Source organism: Crocuta crocuta, unplaced genomic scaffold, assembly GCF_008692635.1.
Source record: "Crocuta crocuta isolate KB4526 unplaced genomic scaffold, BGI_CrCroc_1.0 scaffold254, whole genome shotgun sequence".
Lineage (NCBI taxonomy): Eukaryota > Metazoa > Chordata > Mammalia > Carnivora > Hyaenidae > Crocuta > Crocuta crocuta.
Window position 1 is genome coordinate 822,205 of NW_027530004.1, and position 19,577 is coordinate 841,781.

Here is a 19,577-nt window from a genome sequence, read left to right on the forward strand (position 1 = left end):
TGGTGTTGCCCTCTCTGAAGGGTCCCTGGGGCCTCCCTGGGGTAGGGGAGTGGACTCAAAGCAGAATAACCACCTGGTGATACTTCTCAGGGTCCAGGGGTGAGCTTGGGTGCCTTGCTAGGGAGACTCAGAGCTAGTGGAAACAGGAGATAGAATACCCCATGTGTTAACCTCATGGCTGTCAAAATATCCATTCACACTGATATCTTGGAAGCTGAGGGAAGAACACAAGGCATGTGTCTGTCTGTCTTTCCATGTGACTTTATATTCAGTGCCTTTCATAGTCAACTAACCCCTTTCCCACTCTGCTTAAAGGGCTGGGAGAAAGGGGTTGTATTCATCAATGGCCAAAACCTTGGACGCTACTGGAACATTGGACCCCAGGAGACCCTCTACCTCCCAGGTGCCTGGTTGGATCAAGGTATCAACCAGGTGGGAATACTTGCAAGTCTTTCCCTCGTCCCAGCCCTCCCCTGTATCACAGTGTTTCCCTGGGGGCCCTGGGTCACAGTCTATTAAGGCTGGTTAGGGCAGGAGAGGGGGCAGAAGGTTTAGACAGCCCTTTCTGTGTTCCTCCTTGGCACTGATGAGTCCCCGTTCCTTCCAGCCTGGTTCTCAATCCCTTCCCCTGAGGTACCCTCATCTGGCTCCAAGACACATCTCGGCTGCTGTCATACACCAGCCCTTTTCTCCCCCAGGTCATTGTTTTCGAGGAGAAGATGGCAAGCCCTGTGATACAGTTCACTGAAACACCCCATCTAGGCAGGAACCAGTACCTTGATTGAACAGCACCACTCCGCACCCCCTGGTGGTGGGAAGCAGGAGAGCACCACTGTCCTCCTGGCTGAGGAAGGCCTGGTGCTCTGCTCCCTGACACCCTCCCATGCGGGAGAGTTTCCTTAAGTAGCATTCTCAGGCAGACAGGGAGCTACAGCTCTGCCCCCTACTTGAATTCAAGACCCTAAACTAGGAAGAACTGAAGAAGTGGGATAGGAGGAAGGGACCCCCTTCTTACCTAAATGGCTTCTTGACCGGGCTTTGTTGATAGCATTTTTCCTTCTTGCCTGCTTTTCTGGGAGAGGACAGAGGGATGTCTCTCTGGGGGTGGGAATGTCTCATGAGATCTGCACGTGATGAGGTTTGCTCCCGTGATGTTCTTGCCTGCACTCAGCCATGGCCCTCATGGCCCCTTTTCATTTCTGAAATAGAAGCTTTGTCACCATTTGTTGAGGATGGGGAAGGGGGTGGATGTCTCACCTCTCTCTGGGATTCTGGAAGAAGCTCCATTTGAGAGACACATACATCTTCTCCTTTTCCTTTCCACTTTAACTGCATCTGATAGGATGACAAGCCAAGCTTAGGAGAAACAGAAATACTCAGTCTGGATTAGAGAGTATTTCCAGTTTTGCTTGATGAGAAGGAACATCAGCTGAGGAGGGAATGCAGGTCCTAGTAGAAACCACACCCTGATCTGAGGCTCCAGCTCCAGTGTTTTGGGCAGGGAGCCACCCCGCTCTGTTGGTGTAGCCACAGGGCCTACAGGCCTAGCCCAGACCTTGCTTCCAGCTTGTTCTCTCTCTCCTTCAATCCTTGTAACTAAGCAGGAGGGAGGAGAGGCAGCCTTCCTTTGCAATTATCTGTCCAAATTTGAGGTGGTTGTTCTAGGGATCAAGTTCACTTGATTCACTTGATCAAGTTCAGGGGCTCAGGTTCACTGTCCTGAATTGCAATAAAGCAAGAATTGAATCAAACCCTTTTAAGTGATATTTCTGATCTCATCTGTGCCCCTGTTTACCACAGGCAAAGGCATTGTGGGGTCAGGCACCCATTTAGTCCATCTGGCACTGAGAATCTAGACACTGGCTTTACCCAGTTAGGGGATGATCTAGCTCCTGGCTCTTTACCACCTTCTTCCTGACCTTCATTCTGCCTGAAATATCATTGTGGATCAGAAGTCCTTGGACTTGGAGAGGAGAAGGAGAAGTCAAGTATAGATTCACTCTGGTGCTGGTGGATAGTTCTAAGAATCTGCTAGATAGCCAAGAGGTCGACATGTGACTTAGCTACAGAGGGTGAGTTTTCCTTACAAATAACATCTGGATTGTACTTCCACAAGATAATTATTGCCAGTAATTATCAAACTTAAGTAGCCAACACCTCTCCAGGACCGTGCCTATGCCACAAGTCCATGAAGACGTGGGGAATAGCAGGCTCCCAGCCACCCCATGGCTTACATCTTGGGCTTGGCTAAGGAAAGGACTCTGCAGTAGGGCATTTGTGGTATGTAGCCACTGGGCCCAAGAGCTGAGCCTGGGTCAAGGACAGACAGTTACAAGCGCTGGGCCCAAAGGTCCTGCTATTTGGGGATGCCCAGCACTGGGAGCAGTACCACTGCACCTTACTTTATACCTGACCATGTTTTTACAAAGGTGTATGTACAAGTTGGCTTTGTTGGAAGATGTGATAGGGAACTGGTATTTAAATGAATATTACAGTGAATCCTTTTATAAAGTGCAGCATTCCCCTTGAATTGCTTTTATCCAAATCTGTGCAAGGATGCATTGGTCCTCATGTACCAACTTACTGTTCTTGACCTTCTTATCTGCCATCTAACCTTGAAGCTTCTCTTTGTCAAAGCCCCTTGGCAGAGTTCATCTTCCAGAGTTTATTCATGTTTGTCCAGACCTTCCCTACTGGATGGCCTCATCAAAGAATCTTTAGAAGACTCCTCATAACCCCCACATCTCCAGGCTCGCTCCTTGGGCCTCTTCTTCCCTCTGCCCACACTCACTGTGGGTGGCATCACTAACCAGGGTTTGGAAACAGCCTCGACATTCATGCTCTCCAATGTTTATCTCCATCTGAGCTCCAGACCTACTGGCTCTCCACTCAACTTTGCTCCTACATGTGATGACAAAGTCCAATTACACCCCATGATCCCTCCTGCAGGAAATGGCCGTTTTATTCTGTGTCTCAGATTGGTTTTAGCTTCTTCTCCATTTCGTATTGCACAACCACTCCACCACTCCACTCTCCTGGCTGTACCTCAGACACATCCAGAACCTGACCACTTCTCTCTGCCCCAAGCCTTGCTCTTCTTATTCGCCATCATCTCTTGCCTGGATCATGGCAGGAGCCACCTCCACTAGCCTGCCCTGCCCTCTGTTTATGGTCAGCACAGAAAGGGGAGTGATTCCTTTACAGGTCAGTTTGGTTCTTTGCTCCAGACCCTCCAATGGCTCCAGTTCCCTTTTCACTTGCAGGAGAAGCCAAAAGCTTTGCCCTGGTTCTCAGGGCCAATGTATTCTGTGCACCCCACCAACTGTATCCATCTTACCTCCCACCCTAACCCCTCCCATCTTGCCAGTCAGTTGTAGGCACACTGGCCTTTTTGCTGATCTTTAAACATGCTAAGTAAGTACTCTCCACATAGGAGTGAGTTCCCTTTTCTGGAGTGGTCTGATCCAGGTAACTGTGTGTGTGTACTCTGCTGCTCTGCTGGGTCCCCTTGTCAGGGAGGCCTTTCTGACCACCCTAGAGAGGGGATCAGCTCCCCTCAGCTACACTCTGACACCCCCCTCTGGCCTCATACTTCTCGTTAGACCAGATCAAATCTGAACTACTGTAGATATGCCTGGTGCCCATCTGTCTCCTCCCCCAAGGAGGGAAGCTCCATGAAGACAAGTGCTCTGTGCTAGCTCCTAGAATAATGCCTGCTTAAAGTAGGCACCTGCCAAGTAAATACTTGCTGGATAGTTAAAGCAGTAAATGAGAATGAAGTAAGGCAGGGCTGCAGAGGATTAGGGCTGTTAAAAACCATGTTTGACTTTTAATTTTGGAAACAAATTTAATACAGTTAAAACAGACCAGATGGTGTAGCTGCACAGGCTCCACCCTCACCCCAGGCTCTGTTCTGGTGGCTCCTAGACCCCAGCCTCACTCCTTTGTGGTGGGGAGCAGGAACACACTGGGTTTGGGAAACAAATCGTAGTCATGGACCCAACTCTGATTGGTCACAAACTCATTCCCAACAAAGATGAAAGCTGCAGTCCACCAGGGTTATAATTATAAATAAATACACATGCAGCTAAGAGAGGCTATTAGGTGAAAACAACGGAAATAGCATCCGCCAAAAAAACAAAAGTAAAAACAGAGAGAGAATATCCCATTTTGTTGTTCATTATCAATTTCCTGAAAAATGAGCCCTGGGTTTTTGGCTAAGAAGGTGGCCTAAGACCAGCCAGGCTGACCTGAGCATTCAGGGCTGGTTTCTGTGAGTGAGGCAGTGCCATGCCTGGGCATGAATTCACTCATTTGGTGGGTGCCCTGTGCACACCTCCTCCCTCCCCTCCCATGCCAACCCACTTGATTCCGAGGGGTTGATTCTAGAGCCACCATTGAAAGCGTAAGAGGCTGGGAATGTCCTGCAAGGTGGCTCAGGGTTCTCAGGGATATGATCCCATTGGATACTTTCACGAATGCTGTGGGAAGTTAAATCCATTTCAAAATAGGCAGCCAATGCTATTTTTTCAATGTTAGGTTGCTGGACTGAATCCTACCCACTCACCCAAGAGTGGGTTCTCAACGGTCCTCAGACTGGTCCTGTGAGTTTAAATGGAGTGGGGGCTGTTAGCGTTAAAAAATAAACACCTCTTCAATAGGCTCAGGCCTTTCCTTTTCCTCCAGTCGGGAGGAAAATTGTGCTTCCAACTTTCAGGAGCGTGAGTGATGGCCAGCAGAGGGCTGTCCCTGTCATTAGCCTCCAGGTGCAGGGAAGTAGCACATACACACTGTTCTTCCTCAGGAGTGGGGGTGGGGGTGGGGAGAAGGAACAAGCAGGAGGCTTGTTCTCATGCTCCCAGCTCAGGGAGAAGGGAAAGTTTTGTTCCCATTATGCGTTTACAATAGAATGATTTCCAAACTAGAGTGTGCTCAGGTCTCCTTTCCCCTTGGGTCCAAATGATCTCTGCCTCTTTTCCACAAGTCCCTCTGCTAACCCAAAGCCCCTGCCTCCCCCAAACAGGGCAGGAAGGAGTATGGAATGGCCCCTGCCTCCCTCCCTTTTCTGCCTTGCCCACTCCTGGCTCACTTCAGCCCCTGAGGTCTATGATTCTCAAGAGCTCCTGCCCTCCCCAGTCCCAGCCCAGGCAAGGGACCCTTGAGCCCAGAGGGCAGTGGGGAGGCAGTGTCTAGGCAGAGGCCCACATGATCTTAGTCCGGGTCAGTCCATGACCTGTACTGGCTCGAGGGCCCACCTCCTTCCCTGTGCTGGAAGGAGCAGGCTTGAGGGATGTGGGGCCAGAGTAAGGGACTCCACTCCCACCACAGCCTGAGGTATGGGGGAACCTGATGGCAGGCCCAGGCTCCCCTCATGCAAGGTGTTGCCTGTTGGGTTCAAAGACAGCCTTATGCTCTGGAAATAGGAACCAGAGGAAAGCCAGAGAGGTATGTCTATTGAGAGTAGCTCTCCAAGGAGGGTGGTCGTGGTGGTGGCGGTGTTCCTGATGCCTGGGCAGGGGGTTGCTCTTCGGTCTTTAGAATTCCCTGGCCAGGTGGCCTGTGCAGTCGTGCTGTGCCCCAGGAGCAGGGAGCCAAGCAAGACCACACTACACTTGACAGCCGGGGTCTTTTCACCTCTCTCCCAGCCTGGCATCACTCCAGGGCTTAGGTGCCCACCTCACCTGCTCCCTCGGGCCCTGCCAGTGCAGGAAGCTCTGGGGAGGTGTGCCAGGGCACTGGCTCGCTGGTTGGCATGACTTGGCTAGCAGCTGGGCCCCTGGTCATGCTGGATGGAAGAGAACAACAGGTCTGGGATTTCTGTGCTTTAAATTCTCCGTCCTTTGTTCTGGCATCAGGCTGGGCTCTCTCTGAAGCCCCCAGAATAGAAAGGAGAGTGATGGTGATTCCTTAGGAGTTTGCCTTGGAGGGACCATCAGCCACGGGGAGAGGATGGAAGGCCAGGAACAGGGTTTGAGAAGGAGGCTCCTGTGAAGGGGAGAAGAGGAATATGGGTGAGGCGTTTAAGCAGGGAGGCAGGTGAGGGGCAGCCAGTCTGGCCAAACTGCTCAATCATGAGCCCCCATCGGGGTTCACCCAGGAGCTCCACAGAGCCCAACCCCTAGGGTCCTCTGTAAATCTGTTATTGAGAGGTGGGTGGAGAGTGACCAGTGACAAGGTGAGGAGGCAGGGAATGGGGCTCTGTACGGATGCATTTTCAGTGGCACTGTTCAAGTTGATATTTTGGTTCAAGGCACAAAACGGGCGAGACTGACAGTCCATGGTCTCCTGTGGGCAGGGCAGCTGCAAACATGATACAGAAGTTAAGCTTAACTCTGGGGCCAGAAGGCAGATGTGTATCCCACCGTCTGTGCTCCCACCTCTGGGATGAGATTATAGAAAAGTCCATAAATTCCTGACTTGGACAAACAGGTGGCACAATTTACTTCATTTAGCTTCTCTGAACACCATTTCTTTACCTCTAAAATGTAGATAGATCCTGTGGCCTACTTCAATAGAAATTTTTAAAGAATCAAATAAAAGTACAACACTTATATACGACTCTTTATGTACCAAAGATTGTTCTTGGCTCCCCTAACAACCCATTCTACAGATCAAGAAACTGGGGCCTAGGGGCGCCTGGGTGGCTCAGTCACTTAAGCATCCGACTTCAGTTCAGGTCATGATCTCACGGTTCATGGGTTCGAGTCCCGTGCCTCTTCCACTATTGCTGCATTTGCCCTGTCCTCCCACAATTAAAAACCAAGAGGAAAAGCCTTGGCAGATTTATTCCACTCCACACTTGGGGTGCCCCTGCCCAGTGTGTTGTCTGTCTACCCTTGTCACTGCCATACCTGTATCCTGGGGCTCAGATCTCCACAGTGGGGTCAGTGAAGCCTTTTTTCCCCTCGTTCACCAGCACCGGCTTCTCTGTCCGTGTGTGCCAGACCAGGATCTGTGTGTCCAGAGACACGGAACAACATGGGGCAGGCCCCCTTAACCTCACCCTGCCCCCTCCTGGGTCCCTCCCACACTCCACAGGTACTTCTGCTGCCCCTCCATCCTGTCCTTGTTCTTTATTTCTACCTGCCCCCTCATTCTTGCTGTTTGTACATATGATGCATTCAAATTCTCTGTTGGAAATAGGAAGTGTGCAGCTACAGAAAATAGACAAATAAGTCCCAAGATTTCCTCTTCTCATCTTCCCCTGTGCTTCTTGATGGGTCTCTCTACAAAGGGAGACATTTCTTCAGGAGGCTTCAGCTCAGCCAAGTGATAGTCCTGGCCCTAGCTGGAGCAGTCCAAATTAGAAGCTGTGTGTATGTGTACATGTGCATGCAAGCATGTGTGTGCCCGTGTGCATGCACCCAGGTATGCACACATTCATGCATATGTGGGCACATGTGTCTAGAGCCTAGCTGTTTTGAGGTTTGGGAGGGGATGTTACCCTTGGTCTTCCTCACTGCCTGCCACCCTCTCCATTTCCGTGCTTTAGCATGATGGCCTGACTAGGGATAAGCTACCTTCCTGAGAGGGAGTTCTAGGAGGCATGGTTCTAGGCTGGTCCTTTGCAAGGCAGTTTTGGGGTCTTTATTTCCTTCCCTCTGATCTGTAGGGAGCGTTTGGATGGGCTGGGAAAAGCTTGCATTGTACCTGTCAGTTCTGCTGAGGATTTACCTTGGTGCAATTGGCTGCCTTGGGCTCCAGGTCATTGAGGGTAACAAGTTCTCGGAGGAGGCTGCTTTCCTGGTAGCCTCCCTTCACACCACGCAGCTTGAAGTAGGCCTGGCTACGCTGTAGAATGAGCCTCAGGTTGACTGCAAATCCAGCCATGTCTATTGCAAATGGTCTATGCGGGTCGAACACTGTCTTCCAGCCGACCACCTTCCCAGCTCCGTTGACCCGTGGGGCCTCGTACCGAAGGCCACCAACGAAAGCAACGGGCCACACAGACACCCTCCTGGTGCTGCGCATCTACAAGAGGGGATCCAGAGTCAGGACACATGGGACTGATGATAGGGAGTGGTGCCTGTCCCCAGAGAAGGGGAAATCAATTAACTCTATGCCCAGCCCTGTTTCCAGATGCATTCTCTATAGTGGGCATCTGCAGAGGAACCTGCCTCGCCATAAGCAAGGCCTGACCTCTCACCCCTGCTGAAACGCTTTTTCATAAGACTTGCAGTCTAGCTTTTTCTCCTGCCGCAAAACCTCTGTCTACCCAATGTAGAGTCTGAAATGACTCATTCCCCTGGCCCAGACTCCCACCACTCCCAAGCTCCAAGGACAAACTGTTGCACATAGAATGACACCACTTGAGGCCATGCTTCTAAGGCTTTGTTCTAAGCCCTCCATCCCCTACTTTCTTCCCTGGAAGCAGGGATGGCTGCAGAAGTTTGCAGCGAGTTTTTCCATCCCTTCTTGGGTTGCCTGCAGTCTACACTGACCCCAGGGGCACTGCTAGCTCCACCCCATGGTTTCCCTCCTTGCCCATTCCAAAGGGCCCCCACACCAGTGGCCCCCCACCGGCCTCCTCCCGCCCCCTCCCAGCCTTCTGCCCCACCCCACACCTCCTCAAAGAGCTCCAGGCTGTAGGTATTGTCGTCGTCAGCGAAGTACACCACACCCGGTTGGCTGGAGTTGCGCGGGAAGGTCTCACGCAGCCAGCGCAGGGCCAGGTTGCGCTGCATGGTGCCCCGCGGGATGCGCGGGTCACGGGCGTCGCCACGCAGCTTGTAGTTGCGGGGCGTCTCCACGTGCAGATGCGTGTAGTTGAGGCCCGTGTCGCGTAGCAGGCGCGCGGTCAGTGGCGTCCGGCGCGGTGCGTCCTCCACCACCAGCCAGTGCAGGTTGGGCACGTGCAGCAGCGTGTTGGCCATGCGCGTCAGCTCGGCCTTCTGAACCGGGCGGCTGTAGGTGGGCGTCACCACGTGGATGGTGGGCAGCGTGTCGGACCATGGCGGGGGCCGCGTGTACACATACTCGGTGCGCACCACCTCCACGATGTCGCGGTCGGACATGCAGTACTCCCTGGGGTCGGCGCCAGGCGGTGCGTCGCGCCGGGGGTCACTACCATCATCTGTGGGGTTGGGAGACACACGGTGTGGGGACGGGCCGCGCAGGCCCGGCTCTGACCTCAGATCCTGGGCAGGATGCCGCGCACCCTGCTAAGACACACCTCCCCTCTGCTCCTCCTGCAGGAATATCATCGGAAACCTGCCTGGGCTCTAGCTTTTACAGGTAACGGAGAAAGCTGCATCCCTGGAATTCTCTTGGGCATTTTCCCAGTTCTGACTCCTGAAATGACACAGAAATAACCTCTTCTTCCTTCTCACATTTGACAGCTCTGTAGCTATTTGAATGTGGCTGGCCAAATTCCAAGACTGCTTTCTCACTTCTTAAATGTGTTGGGTTTTATATGACAAAGTGTCCTGACGCTTCCCACCCTAGTGCCCTCCCCACAAGGCCAGAGCTGATTGCACTTGCCTCCCCTGTTCCACCCCCCCCCCCATTCAGGTTGCACAGCATGGTGACACTGCCACCCACAGTGGTGAGAATGCCACAATGCCCCAGTGTTAGTGCCTTCCAAGCCACAGCGCACTGTGGATCTCACAGAGTGATGTTAGCTCCGCCCAATTTTCCAAAAACCCTCTTCTCAAGTGGGGCCTCTCCCTTCCTGGTCTTACGAATCTTGGTACAGAATTTCATCCTTAACTACCATATTTTCTTCCAGGGTTATGCCTATAGTTGCCAAGATAATTCTGAATCCTGAACCCATTGTTTGTGCTTTTAGATGTTCTTAAATTTTGACCTATACAAAAAAACCAGAATGGACACTTGTTTTAGCTCTTCTGCTGCTTGATGTCAATTTCCTGATCTGCACTTTCTAGACACTCATTCAAACATCTGGGAGACTAACCATACCACTGACCCTAACTGTGCTAGCATCCAGTTAGTGTTTATACATATCTCCCCAAGAACACCATGAGGGGCAGTGTGTGAAACCTTGCGGAGGCCTGGCCTCTGGTAAAACACTCACAGGCATGGGGAAGCCATTCCTTCCTGAAGGCAACCTGTTTTGGTTGGGGCAGCTCTAATTACCAAGCTTTTTCTTACATCCTGGACATTTTCCTGATTAGTGAAGCTGGCAGTCCTGCCAAGAGGACAAATCAGGGTCACTGGTATTGATTTTAATGAGCCCCTCCTCCCCTCCTCTCCAAGTTACGTCTTTCTGTGTGAACAACTGTGTGGCCCTCACTGCTCTACATGATCTCAGCAGGAAGTGGCAATGGTCAGAGGACGACATTTGGATACCTAGGAATCCAAATGCTGGGCTCAGACCCTGTCCAGTTTTTGCACTGACTAACTATTGCCCTTGAGCAGGTTACTTAACTCCTGGTGCCTCAATTTTAGCAACTACAATATGGAGCTAATAATAACATCTATTTTATTGAGTTACTATGTGGATTAATAAGTCGATATATGTAAAGGACTCCGAATACTGCTAGGCAGTTGTTATCATTTCCTCGTGTTTAAAAGGAGGGCAGTTGCCAGCCCTACTTCTGCATGGCTTCCTGCACCTAGAGAAAGGATGAAATAAGCATTCTCGTGATCGGGTTGAAGTATGGTTCCAGGGAGGATCCTGGAAATCAGCCATTCTGTCACCTCCCCTCCTTCCCATCACTGTCACATAGAGGGTGTGCAGTTCATGTATTAGGTCTGATGCTGGGCCCTGAGAGGAGGTACAGATGCACCCAGAGGAAGACCAGCTCCAGGCTATTAGGGAGTTCACATAGGCCAAGGGCACAAGACATACAGTGGGGAACACCACACCCCCTGGTGTGTGAATGCAGGGGTAGGAAGACTAGCTCAGCCTCTGTTGATCAAAGGTGATTTTCTGGAGGAGTTTCAAATCAAACTGGGAAAACAGACCAAGGTTGAGGAGAGATGGGTGATGAGGATTATGACCAAGATTGATATAAGGGTTAATTTATCCTATAGTCAGTGAAGTTTTGGAAACTGACTTACTGGAAGGGAAGATTTAGAGCCATCTCCCCCACCCTTTTCCCATTCAAATCATCCTAAACAGGCGGGTTTGGGCCCTGGGAAAGTTCTCCATGCATTCTGACCTGGCCACAGTGCTGGCTTCATGGCTGCTGCAATCTTTGAGTCACAAAGGCCTCCCAGCACCCTTGACATTATTTCATTGCAGCTTTCAGTCATCCCCTCTTGGCACACTCTGAGGACACAGAATGCCAGCTCCCCATTCTCAGGCAGCAGCATTGGTGCTTAGCAAAACATCCTGACACCTCTGACCCCAGAAGCTCTGCCAAGAATGGAATCCACATGATAGTATGTCACTTGGTGTATGGTAACTTTAAACCTTCTGGAATGATGCAGTTGTAGGATAACAATTCCAAATGATGAGCATCAAAGAGAGATGTTGGAGGGTAAATGTCAGGAGAGGCTCTAAGTGCCCAGCATGGGGCAGTGAGAATTATGCAATCTTCAGCCTGTAAAACCTTCCTTATGGAAGCTTCAGGAACTGCTGGGGCTGAGCGGCCACACTGTGTAATTGTGGGGCAGCCTGGCTTCAGACTATGATTCTTGGCTACTGCCTGCATCCAAATCATTCAAGGTTATGAGCTACACATGGATTTACAGGCCCTAACCCAGAGCCATCCTCTCTTTCTCTGGGATGGGCCTGAGTCCTTGTGTATGTTATCATGTCTACCATGTAATATAATGCGCATTTCAATAGAATTGCTGCCCTACAGTATTGAGTCTGTACATGCATGCGGTGGGTGGGAAAGAAGAGCGTTGAGATGAAAGACTGAGGAATGAGGGGGCAGGCCAGAAGTGGGGTACATGGAAGGGGGGAGGGTCAAGGGAGCCCAGTGTGAGAAGGAAAGGCAACCTGGTTGGAGGGAAAGCTCTGGACTCAGAGCCAGGAGAATCTGGTTCCAGTCTGTTCATCCATGAGTGCTTTGTGGGACTTTTTCTCTTTCCAGGTCTATTTTCACTAGGTGGGACTAGATCAGGGTTGTCCAAGCAGGAAAAGAAGAGCAAACAATATGCTCCTCCTGAATAGTTTTAAAACACGGGCCAGAAACTCTGCCCATCCATCCCTCCGTATTCATAGCTGAGAGCAACCAGTCCTTACACGTCCTGAGACTAGATGCAGAGTTGTGCATGTGTGCCTTTGTGCATGTGTCTCTTTGCATGTGTGTCTCTGTGCATGCATGTGTGTGCTGGCACTCATCAGATTCCTAAAGGGACCAAGACCCCCCAAAAGGTAAGCTCATTGGCCTGGATCATCCTATGACTCTTCCCAGCTGCCTAGTAAATGTAAATATGAACTACATCTCTGCCAGCTGTGGTCATTCTTATTACAGAAGCCTGGCTGGGGCCAAGGCAAGAGGTTGGGGGGCTCACCCTTGTGTGCGGTGAGCAGAGGCGCGATGGTGCTCTGGTGCCACACGGTGACAAGCAGTGTCCAGGGCAGTACAATGAGGACGATCGCAAGGATGTCCCGTCTTTTCGGCATCTCCAAGGCTGGCTGGGCCCACAGCTCCTCGTTACCTGAGCGGCGGCAAGGTCAGGAGAAGGGTGGCCCCAGTGGCGACGACAGCAGACAGTGGCGAGCACAGGGGAGAAAAGAACAGGAATGGGCCGCGCAGGCCAGGCACAGGGAGAGCAGAGAAGCCGAATGTTGGCTAGCAGGTCTTACCAGCGCTCACAACCCACCCATTGCGGAAGCAGGTTTGCAGAGTCCAGCCAGACTGGATACTGCGAAGGGGTGGCTGTCCAGGGGCACGATCAGGAACCCTGTGAAGTGGACACCTGCAAGAGAGAGCAGAACAGGATGGCCAGAGACCTGGCGGTGGCGGGGAGAGATGCCCAGAAGGGCAGGGCCTGGCTGCAGGGCTCACAGCATTGGGGTTTTCATAGTGGAGCCTGCACTGCCTTCTCCCTGAGGACTGCTTTGCCTTGCCTGCCTGGATGAGGCCAGCCTCTGTCACCCACAAGCATGGGGACATGGTGCTGCCCAGTTACATGGTTCACAGGCCACAGAGGTTAAGGGCATGGCTTTCAGACACACTAGTCTTGGTGTCAACCCCAACTCTGACACCGACAAGCCATATGCCCTTTATCAAGTTATGGCAACCATTTCTGCCTCTGTTTTCTCGTCTATGAAATGGGGTACTATCACTACCTATGTCACAAGGCTCAGAATTAAATGAGTTAGTCCCACAAAAGCCACAGAATAGTGCCTGCTGTATTTATATATAGTGCGTGCTAAAGATGCGTTGGCTACTCTGGTGTCCACCTGTGTATCCAGATGGTTTCTTCATAGCCTAGATAAAGGGGTAGGCGTTGGGGTGATGGCCAACAAGAGACGTTTTGGGGACAGGCCCTGGGAGGACATGCGGCAAGTGCCTTTGCTGATGTTGATAGGAAATTCTTGTGGATTCTGCATAGCTTGGGTATCAGCAAGGTGAAGAGATGGGCCCTGTGGGGGCTGCCATATCCTCGGGAGACAACACTCAAAATGGCAGCAAGAGGAGCCCTGGGAGAAACACCCTTTCTGTGAGTAGGGTGACCCTGCCTGACTCTCTTCTCAGTTCTGCAGAGGGTCTGCCAGCAGCGTCCTTCTCTGGGCCTTGTCTTGTGTGACAAAGAGCAGGCACAGAGCCCCACAACCACCATGGAAACTGTCACATCCTATTCTCTGCCTTCCTCGTCCCTTCTCTGCCGAGCCCTGTGTAAGATGCAGGTGGGATCTGCAAAGGGGGAGGGGAGATGTCAGCCATGGGCAGCCCCTGGCTTGTCCTTGCATGTCACCCCCTCTAGTGTCCAGCACTGTGCAGTGATATGCTTCAGAGGGGCCAGCTGCTCAATCCAGCCCCAGGTAGCACATGCTTTCCATCTCTGGCAGCATCAGGAGCCGTGGCCAAGGAGAATTTTGCCTCCCAACCCTCCCCAACCCCAGATTTGGAAACAGTGTGTCTTCTTCTCCTTGTCTGGTCCTCTCTCCAAATAGTTTTGTAACCTTGTGGAAGAACCAGGTATGTCATCTAGTAAAGAGCACTATGGTTTCTCGGGTCAGTCAGCATGTTCCAACCAGCCACTTACCACCAGGAGCCTGCTCTGCCTCCGCTGTCTCCATGGGCAGGAGATAAGCAGGCTACACCAACTTCCTCAGGGAAATGGAAGATCCACTGAGGTTAAATGTTACTGGCAGGGACAAACAATGTGGACACAGAGCTGGGAGAATAATTCTGGGGTATGTGCTGTGTCTCCTACAAACTCCTCTTTCATGGCCCCTCTAGGTGGCAGAGCCTTGTGTCCATCCCAGGAGGCCTGTCTGGATCCCATGTGCTAAGTATGATGAAGTGGAGTAACCTCATGCCATCCCCAACCCCAGCCCGATCCCCCCACTCCAAGGTCACTGACAAGGCTGCAAAGGGCTGAGTCGGGGCCTTGGTTTGGCTGGGCAATCATAGGCCACATTCGATGGAAGACAGGGGAGCTTCTAAGAGGCCTGGCTGGAAGATTTCCTTTGGGTTCTTAGTGACTCCAAATGTTCTTCATCTTGGGGAGAGTTCTAATTCCAGGATGGAGAAAGGAGAAAGCAATGGAGAGGCAAGCTCCATGCCAATTTGTTGCATGTACATCCAGCCTGCTCATAGTGCACGTGCCTGCTTTTACACCTTTTTTCACTGGGCAGCCTCTTTATCCCAAGTCTCTTTCCTCTGGCACCTGCTTCACCTCCTGCTTGTCTGTTTGGGCCGTCATTAGTAATAACAAGCTGTTATGTAGCACTTGGTGGTGTCCAGAAATGACACTCAATATTTTACGTTCAATCCTCATGGACCACTTGCCATAGGTGCTGTTGTAACCTTATTTCACAAGGAAATCATTGAGGCCCAGTGAGGATCAGTGACTTGTCTGAAGTTGCAATCAATAAGGTCATAGTGGACCCCAACATAAGTCCAGGCCCTTTGCCTCTATGCTGTTGGCAGGAGTGTGGGAAAAGAGGTTCCAGGCCCCAGATCCTTGAACCCAGCTCAGGTGCAAGGTCAGCACAGGTCCACACACAGGCCCTGGCTGAGAACTGCTTCAGAGCCACCCTCCTCCATGACAGTTGTCTCCACTGTGGGGTCCCAGAAGCTCCTTAGCGGTGGGAGCAGATAGCAGGTTCAGGGTGAGGAAGGATGCAGGCAAGTGTACAAGAGGGCTCTGGAGAGACAGTTCTGATCCCATCCAGTCTTTTTGGTCAAAACATCTATGAAAGGAAAGGGAGGAGTGGATGAGGGAGAAAAGCTCTAAAAATAAACTTAGCAATAAAGCCAGTTGTGCATTAATTACTCTGGAAGCCATTACGGCTTGAAAACCCCATAACTTTAATGGAGGCTATTATAAGCATAGTAGCAAAATCGTGGAGCTAATTACCAGGCAGTTATTAAGCAGCACAGAGAGAGCCCCCACCCTTGGAGAAAGCCAGCTAGCCAGCAGGGGGCAGGTTTGTGGGAGATGGGGCTTGGGGCAGGGGAGGTGGCTGGGGCTGCACTTACCCCTACTCCAGATCTGTGAGATGGGACTGCAAGGGTGGCCTCCTCACCACAGCCTGCTGCTTCTGCATGGTGGAAGGGCAGTAGCTAGCCTGTAGTCACAGGCTCCGACCCCAGAATTGCTCTGGGCCCTTAGAAGAATCAGCACAAAGATGGAGGAGGGGCTTGGCCACATTTAGAGGCCAGCAGAGAGGAGGTGGCAAGGGCGGGAGAATGGGATGTTGAGGGAGGGTTGGGTGGAGGCTTCGAGGGGTGACTGACAGGAAACTGCAGAGACCTGCTGGGGCTATGAATCCCCGTCTGATACTTGTCACTAGTGTCTGTGACCAGCCACAATTGTCATTTGTCCTGCAGTAAGTGCAGATATGAGGAGGCCCTTCCACCCTCCTGGTGCCCTCAGAAGCCTTCACTGGACACAAAGGCTGTGCTGTGGGTGGAGGATATAGGACTGAGTGGGGGATGGTCATTTGGTGACAAGAGCAGAACGCCTGGAGGCAGGGGTAGGGAGATGGGGCAGCAGTGGCCTGGGCAGTGTTCTGGGTAGTGGACAGTGTCCCCCTTTATTGGGGGACTGGGTCCCATTGCTTGCTCTCCTTGGCCTCCACCTTCGTTTTAAAATACAGAGGCTAGATTGGGAGAGTTCTAATAAAATTTTTAGTTTTGTCATTTTGGCACCGTGAGGTTAAAACAGTTAGGCCTCTGTGAGGATAAAGAAATGTTCTATGTGAGAACAGTGGGGGTCAGGTGGGCATTCAAGGCTGGAAGTCAACCTAACAACTTTCCACGGAACTTAGTCATGATTTAAGGACTAATTAGCTATGATGATTGGCCATGTCTGGGAAGACACAGGAATTTGTCTATGGGTTTTAGGGTGTCATAGGCTGTGTGTGAGAACTAGGGGGATATAGGAACCCAGGTGGAAGTGCCTAAGACTGGGGCACAGCCAGTCAGGCTGGACAGGAGATGCTGAGCCTGGGGTGGCATAGCTAGATTCATGTTGGTTCCAAGGCTGGATGATTCCAAATGCATGGAAAGGTTTCCTTCTGAGCCTACAGGTGTTCAAATGAAAACCTCATCAATGCCCCTAGTCGCTGAAGAGGAGGCTTATTTAATTAGATTCAACAAATATTAACTCAGCATCTGTAGTAGGCAGGCACTGTGTTAGGTTCTATGGGAAATGCAACAGCATGAAGGAGGGAAGTGAGGGTTTCCTTCCAGCATCTCATAGCCCAGAGGGAAGGAGGGACTTTACACAGGTGTCTGTGAAGCTCACACAACATCATTCAGGGTGATTTGTGATGAGTTCTAATGTTGCAGAGAGCGTGTGCGTGTGCGTGTGATGGAGACCAGTCACAAAGAAGCTCAGAAACCATCCAAGCCACTTGTCTCTGGAGGATGATAAAGCTACGTTACCCAATAAGACTGACAATAGTAGTCAGTTGGTCAAAAGAATCCATTAAAGCAGAGTCCTTCAAAATGCACACATAGGATACACATTTCAACTTAAGACAAGTAACTTTTAAACAGCCAGGAGCTCAATAAGTTATGTTTTCCCACTACCGCACAATAATGTGCTCATTTTCCACAAATCCAAACCACTCAGCACTGGCTAGCTTGCAGTACTTCTACTTTTTTACACAGAGTCGAGGCTGTCTCTTGGGCCAAGGGACAGCTGAGGTGAGTCCCATGTTGCCTTTCTGACGTCATCCACACCATAGTGTACTGCCTGTGACCTACGGTGTGGGTTTCTTTGAATTGGTCTGAGACCTTAAGGACACTTGGTGAACAATTCAAGTGTAGTATCCCTTGAGTTTTTATGACTTTTCCCACCAATCTTCACCTAATTTCGAGAATTTCAACTTAAGTTTTCATAGAAACAGCACATTTATTTCTTTCCAGTTCATGTTTCATGGTTCGTATAATATCCCATGATGGTGACAGCAAGCATGCCCATTGTAAACTGTTTGGGAACAAATACTATAGACTCTCAGCAAGTATGAAGCTCAGCTAGTGTAAGCACAGGCTGGGGGGGGACGCCAGAGGGGAGGTCCAGCATTATGCTTGCACATGCATCTGTTATTGTGCTTTAGAGATGGAATGGAGAGCATCGGTAGTATGCTGAGCCAATTGAGGAAAAGCTTGGTTAAGAGAGCTTCTGCTGTATGTGTGAAGCTGTCCTCTGTTAGCCTGAGTCCCACTGGGGCTGACGAGGCAGATGCTGAAGCCTCCTCATGCAGAAGCATAACCAGATCCACTGGTTGGGGCCCAGAAGGAGGTTGGGGTAGTCAGAGGGGGATGGGGAAGCTAGGATGGCTGGGGAAGGCACCAGACCTTTGAGCATACGAGCAGGGATGTGGCAACAGGAGGCAGAAAGAGGGGAAGTTTTAAAAGAAGATAGTGGGAAGGATGCTGGTCAAGGCTCCAGCTTTACCTTCTAGCCCCAGACAGTGCCTCTCTCAGAGAGGCACCGACTTTGTCCCAGAGACCCGCAGGAGCCCCTAATGGGATCAAGGGATTAGTATTGATTCTGCTGCCACTGCTCAGGAAAAGCCCAATGCCAGAGCTAATCAGCGCCTGGACCAGTCAATCCATACTTCATTAACCCAGCCCCAGTCTTCTGCCACCCCTGACCACCCCCATGCTCCATCCCCCAACCTGGCCCTGGCTTCCAGCCACCAGCTCCGGTTGGGGAACAGGACACAGGCAATGTGTCCTCTCTCCACCCACCATCCCCCAGAACACTCATGGTGGGGTGTCCAAGTAGTGGCTCTGCCCAGGTCTCCTGCTCCTCTTCCTCCTCCCTTGCCCCCATGACTCGGAGGGAGGGGGCCGTTCCGCCACTCATTCCACTCAGAAGAAGTGAAGGTACTGTGGGACACCTGGTTGGAAATGCAAGCCTTCCCAGTAACAGCCCTATGCTGGGCCAACCAGATTTATTTTCCTTTGATCTTCACAAAAGCTCTATGAGGCAGGCAGGAAAACTGTATCCCCACTTTACATGTGAGGGAATTGAGACTTAGATGGGCTGTGTGATTGGCCGAAGGTCCCAGCTAGAGTCAGCCTCTGGCAGGGCTCACACTCAGGCCTTTGGACTCTGAATCAGCGTGTCCCCATGCCCATGCTGCCTTCCTTCCCGCAGGCCTGGTTCTCACCTTCTGGCTTACTGATCTGGCACTTCTGTCCCAGGGACAGAGCTTCCTGAGCCCAGTCCTGGCCTGTCCCCTTGGTGGTCAGGCCCAGTGCTCCAGGAAGGACCTCTCTCACCCTGCTTTCATGGTGTGGCACTGAGGAGAGGAAGGCGCAGGCTCTGGGGAGGTCTGTGTCCTGCCTCGGGGCCTGGTCACTGCTGGCTCTCACTCCTAGACACTTCTGATAGGAAGAGGGGCATAGATTCCAGATCTTGCACCATTTTGCTCCTTTCTAGCTAGGAAAACTGAGCCAAGGGCTTGGGCAGGAGGAAGTATTAGTTCAGTTCAGGCTTGGCATAAAGCATACTTTTATGCTTTGGTTTTCTTCCAGCCCACAGTGTCAGAAAATGCAACTCATGGTTTGTTTGTTTTAGGTAGCTCCTTTGTTTCTCTTTTTGGTTTTTCCAAAACAGCCTTTGGACTCAATTTGGATTATGAATCAGTAAAAAATGAAAATTGGGGTTTGGTTTTGCATGGTATTCTGCAAGGCAAAGTCCATTCTGGTTCACTGCAGGAATTTAAACAGAACAAGAGATCGGCCCCAGCTGGTTTCATTGAAGTTCCCTGAATCATGTAGCTTACAGGCTTCAGGCGGAGAGGCATCCACTTATCCCAGAGCCTCTAGGCAGGAGGCCCTTAGAGGAAAAAAAAATCGAATGCTTCATTTTGTGGGGGACATCAGTTGCTACTCTCAGTGGGGCCTGCCTAGGCTGGGGCCCAAGCACACAGATGACCCCAGCTTGGTCCTTCAAGAGTAGGGACAACAGAGAGGGTGCAGTGGCCAGGGAGACAGCTATTTGGAGGACACGGGTCTGATGGA

At 51.3% G+C, this 19,577-nt stretch overlaps 2 protein-coding genes across 7 annotated transcripts in view; one reads left to right on the forward strand and one right to left on the reverse strand.

The window, feature by feature from the left end:
• The window catches only part of LOC144231257 (beta-galactosidase-1-like protein 2), a 40,719-nt gene extending 39,892 nt beyond the window's left edge, over window positions 1-827 (forward strand). The window contains exons 20-21 of the mRNA XM_077763689.1: window positions 316-432; window positions 699-827. Coding sequence (XP_077619815.1) covers window positions 316-432; window positions 699-785 — 204 coding nt within the window. The 3' untranslated portion in view covers window positions 786-827. The remainder of the gene's footprint in view (window positions 1-315; window positions 433-698) is intronic.
• A 2,973-nt stretch (window positions 828-3,800) lies between these two features.
• B3GAT1 (beta-1,3-glucuronyltransferase 1) overlaps window positions 3,801-19,577 on the reverse strand; it is a 29,630-nt gene continuing 13,853 nt past the window's right edge. The window contains exons 2-8 of one of the 6 annotated variants that reach the window (XM_077763707.1): window positions 15,573-15,634; window positions 12,742-12,837; window positions 12,430-12,576; window positions 8,565-9,073; window positions 7,675-7,971; window positions 6,852-6,952; window positions 3,801-5,985 (exon numbers count right to left, since the gene is read on the reverse strand). In XM_077763707.1, the coding sequence (XP_077619833.1) occupies window positions 6,866-6,952; window positions 7,675-7,971; window positions 8,565-9,073; window positions 12,430-12,576; window positions 12,742-12,745 (1,044 nt within the window). In that variant the 5' untranslated portion in view covers window positions 12,746-12,837; window positions 15,573-15,634 and the 3' untranslated portion in view covers window positions 3,801-5,985; window positions 6,852-6,865. Of the gene's footprint in view, window positions 5,986-6,851; window positions 6,953-7,674; window positions 7,972-8,564; window positions 9,074-12,429; window positions 12,577-12,724; window positions 13,938-14,130; window positions 14,429-14,451; window positions 14,492-15,572; window positions 15,635-19,577 lie in introns of those variants that run through there. The other 5 variants (XM_077763710.1, XM_077763706.1, XM_077763708.1 and 2 more) reach the window with 5 other exon arrangements.